At 35.6% G+C, this 19,646-nt stretch overlaps 1 protein-coding gene across 2 annotated transcripts in view; it reads left to right on the forward strand.

Annotated features, from left to right (window-relative positions):
• The window catches only part of Tango1 (transport and golgi organization 1), a 395,672-nt gene that overhangs the window by 252,906 nt on the left and 123,120 nt on the right, over positions 1-19,646 (forward strand). For both annotated transcript variants that reach the window (XM_090398800.1, XM_090398801.1), the window contains exons 14-15: positions 1,376-1,448; positions 17,750-17,787. In XM_090398800.1, coding sequence (XP_090254926.1) covers positions 1,376-1,448; positions 17,750-17,787 — 111 coding nt within the window. The remainder of the gene's footprint in view (positions 1-1,375; positions 1,449-17,749; positions 17,788-19,646) is intronic.

Genomic DNA, 19,646 nt, shown 5'->3' on the forward strand with positions numbered 1-19,646 from the left:
GATGATCAGCTTCTGATACAAGAGTACCATCTGCATTCAGTAAAATTATTCTTCCATATTCATGCTTTCTTTCTTTCTTTCTTCTACTTGTAGCATAACAGTACAATTTTTTTAGGTTGTCTTTACCCTGCACAGCCATTTTCTTTTGGTATTCCAATTTAGTTTCTGCCCAATACTTGTAACATTTTTGGCTTGTGTCTTATTATATATTTCACATCTTCTGACTCGTATTCACATGATATAACTTTCACATCATCCTCTTGTGGATCTCTTGATTAATAAGGTTGCATATCCATTTCACTCCCATCCTATTTCTTCTTTGATCTCTGGGGGACACATTCAGATACTACTTCACTTTAAGCATACCTTTTCAAAGATATCTGTGCACTATGAGAAAGATATGTTACTGAATGAGAAAGATATCTGATATCTTTCTCATTCAGTAACCTGTCTAAATTGAAACATATATATATATATATATATATATATATATATATATATATATATATATATATATAATTAGCTACTTCTCAGGAAAGTGCAACTTGATCACTGTTTCCAGCTGGTGGCAAAACAATCACTTTCTTAACTGAGATCCCCTTCTGACATGATGAAATCTAATACTCTTTGACCTCAAGTTCCTTCTTTGACATAATGCTTGAGGAAGTTGTCTCACAACAACTCAAATTCTCATTCATTTTTATCATGAGATTTCTGTTCTGCCTAATTAATAGTAGGATAATTTAAGTTACCCATAATGATTACTCCCTTAGTGATCTAAAGGAGTAATACCTTATGGAAAAACTGCATAAATAAAATTATGAAGCATTAGTATATTATCATAATCTATACAGAACCAGCAGATTGTGTTCCTGTTGTGTTTGAAGTAATGCAGCTTAACTCTGCTCATCAGTGTTAATTTTTCTTTCTTTTTTTTAATTTTTTATGTATATTTTTATTGAACCTCACCAGGACTTTAGTTACAATTAGAATTTTTTGAGCACAAATAATTATTTTTTGTTAATTCTCCTCTTATTTAGTCTTGTGCAGTTGTTTCATGTTTAAAATCATACCAAAGATATTCCTGACATGTCGAGTGAATATTTTTGCATAAAAAAAAAATATATATATATATATATTATTCATATAAAATATAAATGGCACATTCACAGTTACCTTATGGAATAATGCAAACATTTCCAGCTAAAATGTTAGTGTGCTAGATTTTAGCTCTTTCTATCTATTACTGTGGAGAACACCTATTTCTGACTAGGAATGGCCTCATGAATAGTGGTATTGGATAACGTGTGTGTTTATGTGTTAGATTTACCTTAGTATTTAGCTATAGAATTATATATCATTTTATTTCCTGCAGGGCTTAAAAAAAGCTCTAGAGGAGTTAGAAGTTATCCAGCAAGTTAATAACAGTGGAGGTGATCCAGAGGAAGGTAATTATTGTTAAGCATACATTTATGTGCACAAAATCTGTTTTAATTCAAAAATATGATATAAAAGAATATGTTCATGGTACAGAAGAATATGTTATATCCCAGATAGTGTGATCATAATATTGTTTAAGAAAATTAATTATGTAGATGTTATAATAACTAAATAAATTTGATTTTTATTTGCAGTATTTAACCAAAGTTAAAATGGCATCATTAGGGGAGTAAGTCACTGATATCAATATGTGCATGCTGCTACTACATCAGTAAATGAAAATGAACGGAAGAAATACAGGGTGGCTTATAGTCCTAAATTACACTACCCATTGGCTTGTTTGAGAGGACTATTATTGTTTGCAGATAAGGGTTCCCCAGATGAGAAGCAGTATAATACATCCATATTTGTTAAGGTTATGACAGTGAGGGCAGAAGCAGATTCAAGGAAAAGCCTCTGAAATTTAAATTTGCTGCAGTGGAGTAAGGTTTTTTTTTTTTTTTTTTTTTATATTAAATGCCTATCACAGTATCCTGCCAAACCTGAGGAGTCAATGACGAAAAAACAAATGTAGGCTTGATTAACTGATATCCTAATGTTGGCTGTCCTGCCTGTTTGGCCATAGATTCAACTAGTATTTATGCATGTTGGCTGTTTGGCCATAGATTCAACTAGTATTTATACATCGATATTAGTTGAATCCTGCAGCTTGTTTTCAGGTGAGCAGATAGGAATGCTAACTTTGTTGGGATTTGTAGGTAGTAACAAGATTTTATCTTTTTAGGTAAGAGATGTGGTTTCAGGCTGCATTCGGACATAAACGAAGCTGCTGTGATCAGGTTCTGTCACTCACCACACATATAGAGGCAGGCTACCAACAATGCCGGAAAATAGCTGTAGATCTTACCACAGCTTATGATACAGTCTGGAGGCATGGCACAGTCTGCAAGTTGCTTCTGGCAGTCCCATTCAGAACAACAGCAAAACTAATCAATAACATGCTAAGCAACCACCTGTTCCAAGTGTGTATTGATGAGAACAAAGTAAACAAAGAACACTGAATGATGGACTACCCTTGTGGTAGTCCAACACTGAATGATGGACTACCACAAGGGTCAGTTCTGGCTCCCCTCCTTTTTAACTTATACATTGCAGATTTGCTTAATACAACCTCCAAGAAGTTTTGCTATACTGATGACATTGCTCTAGCCACCAGACACACCAATTTTACTACAATGGAAGATACACTAACAAACGACGTTGCAGTCCTAGATGAATACTTCAGCAAATGGAGATTACTCCCAAATCCTAGCAAAACAGAAGTTTCATGCTTCCACCTGAACAATAACTTCCCGAATCCTAGCAAAACAGAAGTTTCATGCTTCCACCTGAACAATAACTAGGCTAACAAAGAACCTCATGGTCTACTTCAACCACAAACTGCCTTACCCAAAGAATACACTCTTCAGCTGTTCAAAAAAAAAAAAATTTCAAGTGATTCCACCTTTCTTTTTTTACTCTTACTCACATATAGCACTTAATATGCTGCAGATCTTTCACCTTTTGTGTGCAAGTCAGATATTAAAATTAAGATATATTAAAAAAATTTTAAAAAGTAAATAAATTGGATTTTAATCAAGATTTTTCTAACCATAAAATGCTGTTGTTACTACTGAGTGCACTATGAAAGCATTTGTTCTATATTTATAATATATCGGAATTTCTTTCATACTGAATGTTATTTTTAATGATTTGGGTTATGTGTGCGTAGAATTTGATTTTACAGTAATCATCCTAAATTGATAGATACAGAGTAATCTGTATTTCACTACAAAGGAAATCTGTTTAAAATTATTCTGTTACATAACATTAATCTCATATGGAATATGTTGATAATGAAAGGACATTATTTAATCAATTTCCTGACATGTATCCTCCAGAGGGAGGGGGGGGGGGGTCAGGCTACTATGACAGCACTACATGACTGGATTTACATTATCCTTAATCTCCTATCAACAGTATTCCTCCAGATTAGTCTATTACTCTTAGCACTTCGATATTGTCATATCTAACATATTCTTCTAAGGCACTTCTGACTGAATCAATCTACCTAGACCTTTGTCTTCCTCTTGGTCCCTTTCCTCTCCCATTCTATTTAACTGGCCATACTACCTTAGATTAGCTCTGCTCACACATTCTTGAATGTTAACAATGTCAATTTCCTTCTTAATATCTTCATTTTTAATGTGATTCTGCCTTCTGTTTGCTTTCCTAATTTTTCTCAGAACTCTCATATCTCTGGTGACTAATCGTTAATCAAGTGTTTTATTTCTAACCCAACTCTTAGATCCATAACTTAAAAGTAGTTTGAACACTGTCTTGTATAATACTAGTTTTGTGTTTTGTTTAATTTCTCTGATTCCATATAAATTTATTCATCTTGCTCTGCACCATATCAGCATTGCTTATTCTGTTGTCTATTTCCAAATTTAATTTGCCATCTACAAATGGTACCTAAATAGCTGAAATATATTTTACTTGTTCTATAGGTTCTCCATTGAGAATGCAGGTGAAGTTTTTCTGTTCCTGCCTATTTTCATAGTTTTGGTCTTTTTATTGCTGATATTCATGCAATACTCGTTACAACTATTATTCAATTTGTTAGAGAATCATGAAAATTTGAACTGAATTTTTTTTAGATGTATCTATCATCATCTGCATAAAGGAAAGATATAAATGTGATATCTCCGATTCTAATACCAGCTTTAATGTCACTTTCTTTCATAATGTGATCATTGTAGATGACAAAGAAGAGTCCAGCTAATGTGCAACCTTGTCTTATCCCTGAATTTACATGAAACAATCTTCCTGTATTTCCTTCAGTTCTAACTGACTTACCCCTTCAATACTGACTCACAATTTAAATATTGGCCATGTATTGCTTTGTATAATGTTTCATTTGCCATATATAATTGTGTGTTTTGAAAAGGTTTTCTCTGAGCACCTTTTTGTCTTCCCTTTCCCAGATCTACAAAACTTCTTCTCATATACAAATCCATGAATTCTCAACTATTTGTCATAAAGTGAAAACCTGATCTTGACAACCTCTATTTGACTTGAGCCAGGCTTGTTCTTCTCTGAGTTTCTCTGCCTCTTTCGAAGAATGCTTGCATAAATCTTACCTGGAATTCTAATTCTTACATCCAGTTTTATTCTCTATTTTATAGATAGGAACTATGACAGCTCTACTCAAATCATATGAATTCTACCTTCTGACCAGGTCCTCTGAATTATGCAGTGTAGCCACAGCAAAACTTCTATACCTACACGTTTCAGCATTTCTAGTTGAGTATCATCTACTCCAGCAGCCTTTCCATATTTCAAGTTTTTTTAACTCAAGTATTAATATGTACTCCTATTTTCATTCCTTTTGAAAATTTTCTGCTATTACTGTTGTGTCACTGCTTGTTTTGTTTAAGTCTTCAAAGTGATTACTTAGACTAGGATATACTTATCTTCAGTTTTCATGTCACCTTTATCATCTTATATTCCTTTTACAATAATCTTTCCTCCATTACTAATTTTTTTTTTTTTTTTTTCAATAGCCTTCAGAGCATTTTTCCATCTTCCTTATATTTATCTTCTATATTCCTACTGAAGTCTTCTCATGACTTTTGTTTTACTACTATTATACATAGCTTAGCTCTCTTACATATTTCTCTGTATTCTTTTAGGACTTTGAACATGTTTGGTTAGTTTGCTGTAATGGTGTTTTGTGGTGACATTTGATTATACGTTCAGTAAAATGGAAATAAAACACATAACAGATTTAACATTGCAAATTACATGACTGTCTCAAAAAATTAAAAAACTACATTTAGAGAGTATAGGGCAAGTGAAGTTATTAGACTGGTGCTGAATAAAATACAATATGTAGAAATAGCACATCATTATAGGATCAGATAAATTACATTTAGATAATATAAAAATACCCTGAAAAAAGGAATTCCTGTCAATTTAAAAAGAATGCCCTTAATTAAGTAGCGTATATTGCTAGGTCTGACTTTATTATTATTAAGAGAGACCTCCAGAGAGTCAAGGACTCATCGACAGAGGCCACATTCTACACGCACCAGCTATCATACTTATTCTTGAATTCATTCACACTGCTTGCACTTACAACATCCAATGGCAATCCATCCCAATCACACACCACCCTATGAGAGAAAAATCTAGCCCTCGCCCCTTCTTAGCGGCATTCATTCTCAGCTTCCAAGGATGCCCTCTTGTCCTTTCCTCATCCTCCATAAATTGAAAAATTCCATCAACTGAAATCCTGTATGACCCTTTCAGAAGTTTGTAAGTCTCAAACATATTGCCCTCTTTCCCCTATTTGCTAGTGTCTGCAGTCTACAAATTCTCAGTCTGTCTTCATAATCAGTATTCCACAATCCTGATATCATTTTTAACACTCCCCTTTGCACTCTCTCTCTCTACTATATCAGAATCACAATGGAAACCAGGAGACCAGACCTGCACACAATAATCCAAGTGAGATCTTATCAAGGCTTGTAAAGAGGCAAAATGACATCCTTAGCTTTACTTGTGAACATTCATTTCAGCATTGCAATTATCTTTTGAGGTGTATTTGCAATCTTTGCTACATGGCCCTTCAACTTCCTATCTACTAACACTCCAGGCTCCTTAGCCTGATCAGTTTCTTCTAGCATAATCCCACCAATATAATACTTCATTGAATATCTAATCATGCCAAAGTGAATGACTTTACATTTACTGAAATTGAACAGACATCCATTTTCCCATGCCCACAATTCCAGCCTATACAAATCATTCTGCAAGTACTGCACATCAGCAGCATTCCTGATTACCCTATCTTTGCATCATCATCAGCAAATAGCTGTATGCTGCTTGTCAAATCCTTCCCGATGTCATTAATGTACAGATTGAATAACAATTGACCAAACCCTGATTCTTGTAGTACATCACTGGTTATCTTAAATCTTGCAGACTCACATCCCCGTATACCACTTTTTATATCTGTCAATCAGCCATCCTCTTATCCATGCTAATATTCTCTAATACAAACCCATATTCTCTAATTTATGCAACTATCTACCATGCTGTATTCTGTCAAAAGCCTTAGCAAAATCCAAAAATATCATGATGTATGTTCAATGGTAACATTGTCATAGAATGTGAGCAAGTTGCTAAAACATGACCTTCCCTTAGTAAGCCCATGTTGCTCACTGCAAAGAAGAAATTCACTCTCAATCCATTTCTGAATGTGAGCCTCTAACCAATGTTTTAAATTTTCACCACCACTCCTGAGATACTAATTGATTGATAGTTGGATACATCGATCTTTGCACCACCCTTGTGCAATGGAATTACCATACATTCTTTCCATTCTGCAGACTCTTTCCTGTTCTGAGACTCATATTAAACAGCCTGGTCAAAGCAATAGTCAGTTCTTTAGTATATCTGCTCACAGACCTGAATTTCTTCATCCAGTGAAGAGGTAGCAGCGAGCTCAATGCTGCATACACCTGGTTGACAGTTTTTAACAAAATTGGCACTCATTAGTTGAACAATCGCTTCTGCATCTGTTACCCTCATGCCATCTGCATTTAGAAGAGTTATTCTTTCGTGTTCATTTTTTCTTTAACTCGCATCATATCGATAAAATTCTTGTTGGTCATCTTTAGCATACAGAGCCAGTTTCTTTTCATACTCAGACTTTGCTTTCCATACACAACAGTTGTGACTATTCTAGTCTGCTGCTTATAATTTTCATAATTTACAACATCCTTATACACACAATATTCCTTCCACATCATCCTTTACAAATCTCTTGCTTAATAAGATTACACATCCATTTGACTCTTATCCTATTTATTCTTTGAACTCTCTAAACACATTCTAATATCACATCATTTAAGTATTGTTTAAATGCTTCCCATATACTGTCGATATTCTTTCCATCCAGCAACCAATCTCATTCCACTGAACTCCGTTTTTTTTTTTTTTTTTTCTCTCTTCTGTGCCCATATACGAGAGGTTGGCTGGTCAACCTATAGTACTTTAGTACAATGTATGGGTAATGGGATGGGGAAAGGAGGAACTTGTTAACATTAGATTTGAAAGCCTGTATATTGTATTCCTTGGGAAATACCTCAGTGGGAAGACTGTTCCACAGTACATCAGTAGCAGGGATGAAGGAGGTGGAAAAGAAACTTGTTCTATGGGTTTCAAGGTCTACTGTGAAGGGATGTTAAGAGGTGGCTGTACGTGTTCCAATAGGTTTAGTACAGAGTGGGGGAATTATTGATGTTGTTTCAGATGAGCATTTTCCATGAAAATATTTGTAGAATATACAAATTGCAGAGACTAAACGTCTATGTGAAATTTGGGGAGTGAGTCGGTAAGAGATGGATCATTTATCAGTCTAATTGCTCTACTCTGTATTGAGTCAAGCATTTTGAAGGAGGAGCTTTTAGGAGCCCCACTCCAAATGTGGGAACAGTATTCGGTAGCTGGACGGATTTGCGTTTGTATAAGGTTAACAGCTGTTTTGAAGTGAAGTAATGTCTTGAACGAAAGAGAAAGCCTAGTTTTTTGGAAGCTGAGGATGCAATGGTTGTGATGTGTTTATTCCAGGAGAGGCTTGATGTCATGGTAATTCTGAAAAGAGAAATTTCATCTTGTCTGGGGATTTGAGTGTTATCAAAAATAATACTGGGGGAAAATGGTTCTTTTTTATGGGAAATAAGACAGAACTTTTACTAGCATTGAAGTTGACGAGGTTATCTGAGCCTCATTGGAGGATGTTTTGGAGGTCTGCGTTAAGGGAACTTGTGGTTGATGTTCTGTGGGTTGAAGTGAGTTGTGTAGGGTAAGGTTTATCAAATGAAAGGAAGGAGTGCAATGTGCTGTCATCTGCAAAACTGTGTATTTGGTTTGGAAGGAAGAGGGTTGGTGAGAGAACTGAACCTTGTGGGACCCCAGCATTAGTTGGATAGTGGGAGGATAGAGAGCCATCTACCATTACACCCAGTGTGCATCCAGACAGGCTGGCAATCCATCTGCAGAAGTCCTGAGACAGTCCAAATGATGGAAATTTGCTTAGTAAGCCTTTGTGCCAGACCCAGTCAAAGGCTTTAGGGATATCGAGCACTGTTCCATGAAGTTTTCTTAGTAAGCCTTTGTGCCAGACCCGGTCAAAGGCTTGAGAGATATCGAGTGCAACTACTTGGTATTCGGCAAATTTTTCCATGGTATATATCCAGAGATGGATGATATATGAGAGCAGGTCACCTGTTGATCGGCATCGGTGGAATCTGTACTGGTGGTCACTTAATAGCTGAGTACCTTCAAGGTAGAGTAGTAGTAGTTGAGAATTGATGGTTTTCTCCATCACTTTAGATAGGATTGAGGTGAGTGAGATAGGGCGGTAGTTAGATGGCAACAATTTGTCTCCCTTTTTGGGAATGGGTTGAATATAGGTCAATTTCCAGGCTTTGGGATATATACCAGTGGAGTAAGATAGCGTGTACAGACGGCATTGGATAGGAGTCGGTTCTGCTGCACAGACCTACAGGGCAATTGGAGGAATGCCGTCAGGGCCAGGGGCTTTTTTGTGTCTAATTTTGACAACAGGTTTATGATCTCTTTCTGGCAAAGTGATGCAGGGGCATTGTATGTTGGACAGTTGGAATGACTGGGGGGCATTTGCCATTGTTGGTGATGCATGCATTGCAATCAAAGTGTGAAACCAGGAGATTAGCTTTTTCTGTGGGTGATGTTGCAATTAAGTCATCTGGGTATGATAGAGGTGGAAGTAGTGTAGGGCAAAAGTTGCGACCAGTTGCTTTGGCAAGAGTTAATTTTTTTGCATCTGTTTCGGGCTTTAGTATAGGCACTGAAGGAGGATGGAGTTCTTAATTTGAGCCAGTTGTGGTATGCCTGGTTTTCATTATTTAACCTTGGCACATCTTTTGAAGAACCAGGGTTTGGATAGGGGACGGCAGTTCAGTGTGGTGTGGGGAATGTATGTTATCATGCCAGTGAGGATTACTTTGGTGTACTCCTCAGTTGATCATAATTTCCTGCTTTGTAGTTCAGCATGTTACTTTTTCTGAATGTAGCATTCATAAACTTAATCACTTCTCAAGTGAGTACCACATGAACACTGTCACCAACTGGAGGCAGAATAGTTATATCTTTAACTGAAATGCCCTCTGACACTATAATGAAATCTAATGCTCTTGGATCTCAAGTTCCTTCTGTCACATGCTGCTTAAGGAAGTTGTCCTGCAGCAGCTCAATAAATTCATTTTCATTCTTCTCACGAGATTCTATTGCTACCTAATAATGTTTGGATAATTAAAGCCTCCCATTATGATTACTCTTTTCTCACTTATCTTTCTATTTGGGGATGCATTTCTTCATCACTAGCAACTGATTCATCAGGTCTGTCACAACACCCTTGTATGTAAGTGATCTTGTTAGATTCCACCTCACACCAGATGGCTTCAAACGCACTGTCCCATGAAATTCTGTTAGTAGTAGTAGTACTACTACTACAATCATAGGTCTCAATTCTAACCAGATTCAAGTCATTTGATATCATTACTAGCAAGTCCCCCTCCTCTCCTGTCCTCTCCATCCTTCCTAAAAATCCTGTATCCTTTACACTCAATACCAGTTGGTATGTCTGATTCTGATAGCCAGGTCTCACTAATGCGTACAATCTGAGGTCCCAACATATTGACCTCAGACAAGGCAACAAACTCTACCCCTTTGTTTCTGATACTTTTAGCATTCATGCATATACAGACATAATAATCTACCTTCATGTTCTTTTGTATACAAGCAAACTTTGCTTAACACATTTAATGAATCCAGTAATTAATGCATGCTAAGCAAATCATGGTAAGTGAATGCAATAAACAATAGGAATAATATGAATTCATCCATCAGTTAACGTAAATTTGGAAAAAAAAAATTGCAGTATAAGCAATATTAGAGGATAAAACTTTAGCAAGATTTCAGCAGACTTCGAAGTTTCGTTCCATATCAGGATCAGCATCAAACAAAATTTCCTTAACAGGCGCAATGTAATTGAAAACTAGCTCAGGTTCTTTCGCAGTTAGCTTCTTAGTTGTAACATTCTCTTCTTGTTCACACTCATCTTCTCCTTCTTCATATGCACGTTGTTCTTCTAGTTGAAGGAGATCATGCTTGCTTAACTGTTTTAAATGGAAATCGAGCAAGTTTCTCACATCTTCATTATCCAGTTCATTAAATCCAAGTTCTTTTACAATTGTGATGATTTCTTCAAAATATTAGATCTTGGATTTCACGCACAATGAACTAACATAGGCTTGAGTTTAAAGTCGCCTTCTGTATTGTCTCCTAATAAGAGCATAAGACGATCTTTAGATACTGTGTATTCTGGTTGAGATGCTTCATTTTTAGCTAAGAAAGTTTTTGTTGGCATATGCTTACAAAAGAAACTAATTTTTTCGACGTTGAATATTTGCCAATCGTCATAATCACCCTCCTGAATTATCCTTTGCAATTCCTCACGAAACTTGGCTGCAGAATCTTTATCAGCATTAGTAGATTCCCAAGTTATTCATATGTTATGCAGTCCAGTTTGATTTTTAAAACAGTCAAACCATCCTAAATTCGCAGTAAAGCTTTCACATTTCTCTTGAAATTTGGTCTCTTTCAATGAGATAAAAATATAGAGAGCTTTTGCCTGAATATTCCTTGACTAAGAGGTATTCTTTTTTGGTTATAATCCTCAATTCAGAGTGATGGAAGACTCGATCAGTAAATGGTTTCTATTTCGCTTGATATGCATGCTTAAAGAAGCAGTAGCATCTTTTCCTTGTTCTTTGTATTCTTTGCTCTTATTTAATATGGTCCAAACTAGAGACTCACTGTATCCCAGGTCTCACACAATCATTTTATTACTAGTTACTTTTATGTCTCTTAATAACTTCCAACTTTTCTGCTCACTGCAGATTGGCAACAAAAAATTTTTTGTAACTTAAAATTTCGCATAACAGAAAAAAAATCGAATTAACTGATTAATCACTCGCATAAAGTAGGAAATGGTATCATTTCATTCAATCATGCTAACTGATTATCGTGCATATCGAATTCACATTAAGCAGAGTTTCCCTGTACTCTTGTCTGCAGTCTGCATGACACAGTTGGAAAACTTGCAGATCTCTATTCTTCTCTAGTGCCTGATACATGTAGACATCTTTGCACATGTTTGATTGGTCTGAACCAGATGAACACAAAATTGAAATTGTTCTCTCCTCGTCAACATTTTCATGATAAAGCCCATTCCTGTCATTAACACAGTTATATAACGATGCCCTTACATTCTCTGTGTTTGGTCTCATATCAGTTATTAGTTTTTCAACACTCCAAACGCATTCAGATGTAGGCTGTCCCTCTTATACAAATCCAGTTTTCCCTCAAACTCATTCCAAACATCCAAAAACTCTCATCCATTTCTTCTACACAGCCTACACATTGGATCGCTTTCCCTCTTTCCCCTTCTTAATTCATATCATATCGAAGGTAATTTTATCATATTGAGGTAATATACTAATGCTTTTCACATTCTCACTCTTCACTCTCGCCTCTTTCAACAACCCATTCATGTCCTCTCTCATACTGAACTTATCACTAGTTAAGTCATTAGTACCTACTACAATTATGATCTTGTTTACTTTTCTTTTCTGTTTATGAATTACTTCCTTTATATTCATAATTTTTGCTCTGAGAAAACTCAAAGTTATAACTTGACCATCAATAGCATGTTTTATTATAGAGTCACCATACCAAATAATATCCTTCTTGTTACAATCAACGTCACTTACCTGATTTCCATTACAACCTGACTTACCTGTTACCATGCTTTATCGTTACTTATTTTATGCTTAATTTTCTCCATTATCATCATCAAATTCCTGCCATGTACCCTCAAGGGGATGTACAGGATATGATAGTACTACATGAAAAAAATTACATCATTACTAACTTCCTATCTATAATTTTCCTCCAAATCAGTCTGTTACTTGTCAAGACTCCAACATTATCAGATCTTATATATCTATCGTCTAAGACACTTTATACAGTATCAATCCACCTATATCTTGGTCTTCCTCTGGATCGTTTTCCAGCCAACCTGGCAGAGAACACTTGTTTTGCTAATCTTTCTTCGCCCATTCTGTTTAAGTGACCATACCACCCGAGATTAGCTCTGCTAACACATTCCTGAATGTTGACAATGTCAAGTTCTTTCCTAATATCCTTGTTTTTAATATGATATTGCCATTGATGCCATCTGTTCACGCCTATAATCTTTCTCAGGACTCTCATATCTGCCGTCTCTAGTCTTTGGTCAAGTGTTTTACTTCTGACCCAGCTCTCAGATCCATAAGTTAAAACTGGTTTGAACACTGTCTTGTATACAGCTAATTTAGTGTTCCGACTAATTTCTCTCTTATTCCATATGAATTTATTTAATTGCTTCCTACCATACCAGTTTTGCTGACTCTGTTGTTTACCATCATCATCATCAAATTCCTGCCATGTACCCTCAAGGGGTGTACAGGATATGACAGCACTACATGAAAAAATTACATCATTACTAACTTCCTATCTACAATTTTCCTCCAAATCAGTCTGTTAATTGTCAAGACTCCAACATTATCAGATCTTATATTTCTATCATCTAAGGCACTTTGTACCATATCAATCCATCTATATCCTGCTCTTCCTCTGGGTCGTTTTCCTGCCAACCTGGCAGAGAACACTTGTTTTGCTAATCTTTCCTCTCCCATTCTATTTAAATGACCATACCACCTGAGATTAGCGCTGCTAATGCATTCCTGGATGCTGACAATGTCAAGTTCTTTCCTAATATCCTCATTTTTAATATGATATTGCCATTGATGCCATCTGTTCATTCCTCTAATCTTTCTCAGGACTCCCATATCTGCAGTCTTTGGTCAAGTGTTTTACTTCTGACCCAGCTCTCAGATCCATAAGTTAAAACTGGTTTGAACACTGTCTTGTATACAGATAATTTAGTGTTCCAACTAATTTCTCTCTTATTCCATATGAATTTATTCAATTGACTTCCCACCATACCAGCTTTGCTGATTCTGTTGTCTATTTCTATATTTAATTTACCATCTTCAGTAAAAATCGTGCCTAAGTAGCTGAAATGTTTTACTTTTTCCACAGGTTCTCCATTCACAACACAGTTGACATTTTCAATGATTCTGCCTATTTTCATTGTCTTTGTCTTTTTATTTCTGACCTTCATACCATATCTATTACAACAGCAATTGAATTTAGTCAGAGAATCTTGCAGACTTGTAGCGTATTTATTTAGAAGTATGACATCATCCGCATAAAGCAAAGAGCTGACATTTGTTGTTTATTTCTATATTTAATTTACCATCTTCACTCAAAATCGTTCCTAAGTAGGTGAAGTGTTTTAATTGTTCCACAGGTTCTCCATTCACAACACAGTTGACATTTTCAATGATTCTGACTATTTTCATTGTCTTTGTCTTTTTATTGCTGACCTTCATACCATATCTATTACAACAGCTATTCAATTTAGTCAAAGAATCTTGCAGACTTGTAGCGGATTTATTTAGAAGTATAACATCATCCGCATAAAGCAAAGAGCTGACATTAACATCTCCAATTTTGATATCATGTTTAATACCACTTTCCTTCATAATGTGATCTATATAGATAATGAATAACAGAGGGGATAATGTACATCCTTGTCTCACACCAGAGTTAACATTAAACCATCTTCCTGTACTTCCTTCAATTCTAACTGCTGACTTACAACTCAAATAAAGACTAAGTATTGCTTGATATAATGCCCCATTGACACCATATAACTGTAGCATACTGAATAGCTTCTCTCTTGGCACCTTGTCATATGCCTTTTCCAAATCGACAAAACTTAAATACAGATCTCTGTTATATTCCCATGCTTTCTCAACTATTTGTCGTAAAGTGAAGATCTGATTCTGACAGCCTCTATTTGGCCTGAATCCAGCTTGTTCTTCACCAAGCTTTTCTTCCACAATTCTTCTCAACCGTTTCTCAAGTATACTTGCATAGATCTTGCCAGGAACACTCAGTAGGGAAATACCTCTGTAATTCTCACATTCAGTTTTATTTCCCTTTTTATATATGGGTACTATGAGAGCTCTACTCCAATCATCGGGAAATCGTCCCTCTCTCCAGGCTTTCTGAACTATGCAGTGCAGCCACTGTAAGACTCTTATAGCACCATACTTCAGCATTTCTGGTCGAATATCATCTACTCCTGCTGCCTTTCCACATTTCAAGCCTTTGATGGCTTTTTGTACTTCAAGTATGGATATGTATTCCTGACTGCATGCCTGGTCAGTGTTTTTTACCACTGTGCTGTCATCACTGCATGTTTCATTTAGCAGTTTTTCACAGTAATTACTCCATACTTCAAGGATATCTTTTTCTCCTGTTTTCATTTCACCTTTATCATCTCAAATTCCTTTTACAGCACTCTTTCCTCCATTCCTAAGCTTCTTCAACAACCTCCAGACTTTTTTGCCACCTTCTTGATATTTATTTTCTATATTCTTGCCAAAGTCCTTCCATGACTTTTGTTTAGCTGGTTTTACACAGTGTTTAGCATTCTTGCATTTGTCTCTATATACTCTAAGAGCACTAGCTGACTTATTTGACAGGAACTTTTGATATGCTTTCTTCTTTTCCTTCACTGCCTCTTTAACTTCCTGTGTCCACCAGGTAGTTCTGATTTTTCTATCCTTGCAGACAACCTCACCACATGCTCTCTGGCTGAATCAATCAGGGTTTTCTTCAAGGCTTGCCACTGAATCTCCAAGGTTTGGTTCCTGTTCTCAAACTCTTTAATTTTTTCTTCAATAATCTTTGTGTATTTTAGTCTACAGTTCACATGAGAGCTGCTCAACTTTTATTCACTTTAAAACTTTCTTACATGTTATTCTTTTCAATATGAAATTCAATTTTATCCTGCTCAAGACTAAATAGTGATCGCTTCCAATTTCAAATCCTCTGTACACTCTGGTATCCTGCACCAGGGAGAAAACATCACTCTCAACAATAACATAGTCAATGAGACTTTTCTTATTCCTTGCCTCTTCTCTCCATGTGAATTTGTGCACATTTTTATGTTGGAACATGGTGTTAGTAATAACCAGTCCATGTCCTGAGCAGAAATGCAACAGATATTTGCCATTATTATTAACTTTGCTCGTATCTCCAAATTTTCCCAAAATATTTTTGTCTGTGTGACAATCATTTCCTACTATGCTATTTTGATCCCCAACAAGGAACCAACTTTTCCTTTTTCATTGTGTCAGTTGCTTTTTCTAAAGTATCAAAAAATTCCTCCATTTCTACCTTAGTAGAACCTTCTGTGGGACCATTGGCACAAGTAAGTCTCATTGTCCGATTCCTTATCTGATATTAGCCCACATCACTCTACTTGAGACTGACTGCCATTCAAGAAGATTAGCCTCGTATTTTGTGTTGAATGCTATAACTACTCCTTCTTTTCCTTGATTGTCATTTCCTGAATATAACATTTTGTATTTATTGCTCAGAAAGAGCTCACCAGTTTTTGTCTTTTTAGTTTCAGTTACCCTTATGTCTATCTGGAACTTATCTAATTCTTCAGCTAGCTCAATTTCTTTGCCATTCAGGCTTCTTATGTTGATAGTACTGATCTTTAACTCTGGTGATGTTGAGTTGGGGTTTGTTTTCAGATTCGTTCCAGTAGCTGACTTTTCGCTGTTCGCCCTGGTTCCCTGGCGAAAACAACAGGGGCCTTGTTTAGCCGGGCGATGCCCCAGCAGGCCTGAAATTTTGTCATGTCGTACCATCATTTTTTATTTTGGTTTAACCAATATGGATACAGTTTGGTTGGCTAAATCCCAAATTGCCAGCCCATCCTCGTTCGTTCAGTATCCAAGTAGATACCCAACAGGGTGCACCACGAGATGGTGAGGATTGGACATTAGGTCAGAAGCCCTGGTCAGTTCTCTGCATTCCTTTAAAGGCTATGTGGAGGTCTCCTCTCAGTTATACAGCTTTGACCCTTTCTTCCTTATATTCATTTAAACGCCTCGCGACTTTTTGTAATTCTTGCGTATCTCTCTGACTTGTGGAAGACAAAATTATCACCTAAATTTAAAATGTTTAAATTAAAATTTAAAAGTCTAAATTTGATTAAAATGTTTGAAGCACAAAGATCTTTCTCTGGAACCGCCTTCACACAAAGTGTACCCATGAACTACTACAGCCTTCAGCTTTTCAACAAAAATAACAATGTTCCTTCTTTCTCAACACCCCCCCCCCCTACATCTGTACACTTGGCATTGATGTGCTGTAGATTTTGTCATGTCTTCTGTGTGAGATCCATATTAAATTATATAGACAGAAAGAAAATGAGCATTCTTTAATGCATTGAGTACAGTACATAATCAGATCAGTACAGTAGTCAATAATATAACAACGTACATCATCAAAAGAGCAAAGTGGAAATAAGTATGTACCAGTAAATAAACTAAGTTATGTATAAATTACAAATTTGGAAACCAAAAGGAATTTAAATATGCATTTTAATGTGTAGGAGGGGGGGGGCAATTTTAAAAAAAGAGAAATAACGTTATTAATATATCAAAAATAGGATATAGACATTTCACTACCTAACTGGTAGCCTCTCCACATCATTTTCTGGAATCGGTAATATTTCATGACCATATTTTTGATCAGTAATTTTCCATATTGTTCTCTGTTGTATTGCATAGCTCTGATTTGATCAGTCCTTGTATGATCTTTAGAATTGCTGTTAGAATGCAGTTATACATAGCCTGTTCTTCCTCTGAGTCTTTTACTTGCCATTTTCACTTCAAACACATTACTCAAACTTTTGCTATAATTTTACTTAAATTATAGAAAATATTTACAATTTTGTTTTGTAACCATAATATTTTAGAGTAGTCTTGTTTATGCATTCTTGAATGTTAATAATGTATTTATATTCTGATTTTTGAATCAAAATTAGTTTTAATAATGCATGTGTCTTAGTCCATAACACACTCTGAAGTATATAATTTAAAAATCATTTAATTTTTTAAAAATTATTAAATCATAAATATCATCAATGTCACACTTAAATCCATATTATTTTTTTTTATAGTGCAAGTTAAAGTTCAGCACTTAATGAATGTTGCCCTTGTAAGTAGATTACCAGTCCTTTTATCTCTATAATATATAATATACTGCATGGGATAATTGTAAAGAGAATGTGTATATTTGCAAATCCAAATAACTTTAAAAAAAGAAATTGCTTTTAGATGACTGCATACAGTGCATATGCAGTCATCTAAAAGTAATAAAGCAGAGATATGGTTGTGGCAGTTTAAATAAATTGTACTGAACTGACTGATAAATCATATTTGCTTTTCCCAAACCTGATGGTACAAAATGCAAATATACATAAAGAACATAAGCAAACAGTGCAGAAAAAAATCTGCCATTTAAAAGAAAACAAATTAACACTGCATACTTTTAAAGAATATAGCTAAATGTGAAAAAGTTACGTTATGTTTGAAAATGTCTAAGTTAATGCCATCGAAAGATGGGAAAGAATGCAGGTTATGAAGGCCAAGGCACAAGAATCTACAAAGGAACGATGTTAGCAATGCATGAGAGATGGTCAAGGAATATCTGAAGCAGAAGAAGGGAATTAATCAAAACACTAAGGGAAATTACCTATAAGAATTTCAGCAGCATATTGAAAAGAAATAAATTCATTTCCTTGTCTCTTCTTCTTAATGAATATAAATACTATACAAGCCAGTCAAAAAGATTTTGCAAACTTCCCGTCCTCCTGAGATATCAGCAAATAAACAAGACTGTAGAGGTGATGCAATCCTTCCTTCTGTTCATAATGTAAGAGACAAAATGACTCAGATACTTTAATGTTATGACATAAAAGTGGCTTTAATTTTTCTTTACAAAATCTCAGGGTTCTTGCATTCCTCAATCTCCTTATCCCTTAAGAAGCCAGATGTTTACAGGATACACGGTTTGTGTAGTACATGCTGTGTTGGCCAAATGGAATTTTCAGAGAGAGAGAGAGAGAAAGAGAGAGATATTTGCATATCAGAAAAGATGGGGGGGGGGCTATAAAGAGGAGAAAACATAAATTCTCTTTAGCATATTCATAACATTTTTAGGCAGTGCATTCCACTCACCTACTGCTCTCTATGCAAAAAACCTGCCTGTCACTCCCTTTCATCTATGAAAAATCTCCTTCATATTAATCTCATAACCCTCACCAATCTCAGTCATATCTCCTCTTCTTCTGTTCACAAGACTTTGCAACTTACATTCCCTGTCTCTCATCATATCTGACACTGACTTAGTAAACCTTTTCTGGACCCCCTTTCTAATATATCCTCATCTCCGTGAAAAAGATGATAAAGGGCTGAAAATAGAAACTGTTTTTTAGAGGAAGGGGAAGGGTTATGAAAGAAATTAATGTATGGATTGAAAAGCCTTTTCATTACGTAAAATGTTCAAGTACAGTTAGTTCTCACTTTACGAATTTTTTGGATCGGAATATTTATTTTAAATTGTGCCCCGGAGGTGATTAGGGGCATGTACGGGGAATTATGCAGTATGTAATGATCAGTTAGAACAAGCCTCAAAGTGGATAGCATTGGTGTAGATGATGATAGTAGTTGTAGTTGGTGGAGACAGAGAGTTGTGTAGTAGGTACCCTCCCTTGATGAGTCTTCGGACTCCCTTGAGGTGTGACGTAATAATAATAATTTGAAAGTCATACTGAAGATGCCCTTGATACTGGCAAAAAAATTTTGTGCCAATAAAATATTTATGTTAATTAACTCTGTATTATTATTATTATGTTTAACTAACCATACCCAGAGGGTATAGTCAAAATATCTGAATGCTCACTTGATATTATTTATATTACTTGGTTGTTCCCCCCCCCCCCCCATCTGGTATGGATGCTTGGACATTGATTATCCATTCATTTTGATGTTTAGTGGAATAATACAGATGAAACA

The sequence above is a fragment of the Typopeltis vanoorti genome, chromosome 10 (genome assembly GCF_054136105.1).
Source record: "Typopeltis vanoorti isolate ZY-2024b chromosome 10, IOZ_Tvanoo_1.0, whole genome shotgun sequence".
Lineage (NCBI taxonomy): Eukaryota > Metazoa > Arthropoda > Arachnida > Uropygi > Thelyphonidae > Typopeltis > Typopeltis vanoorti.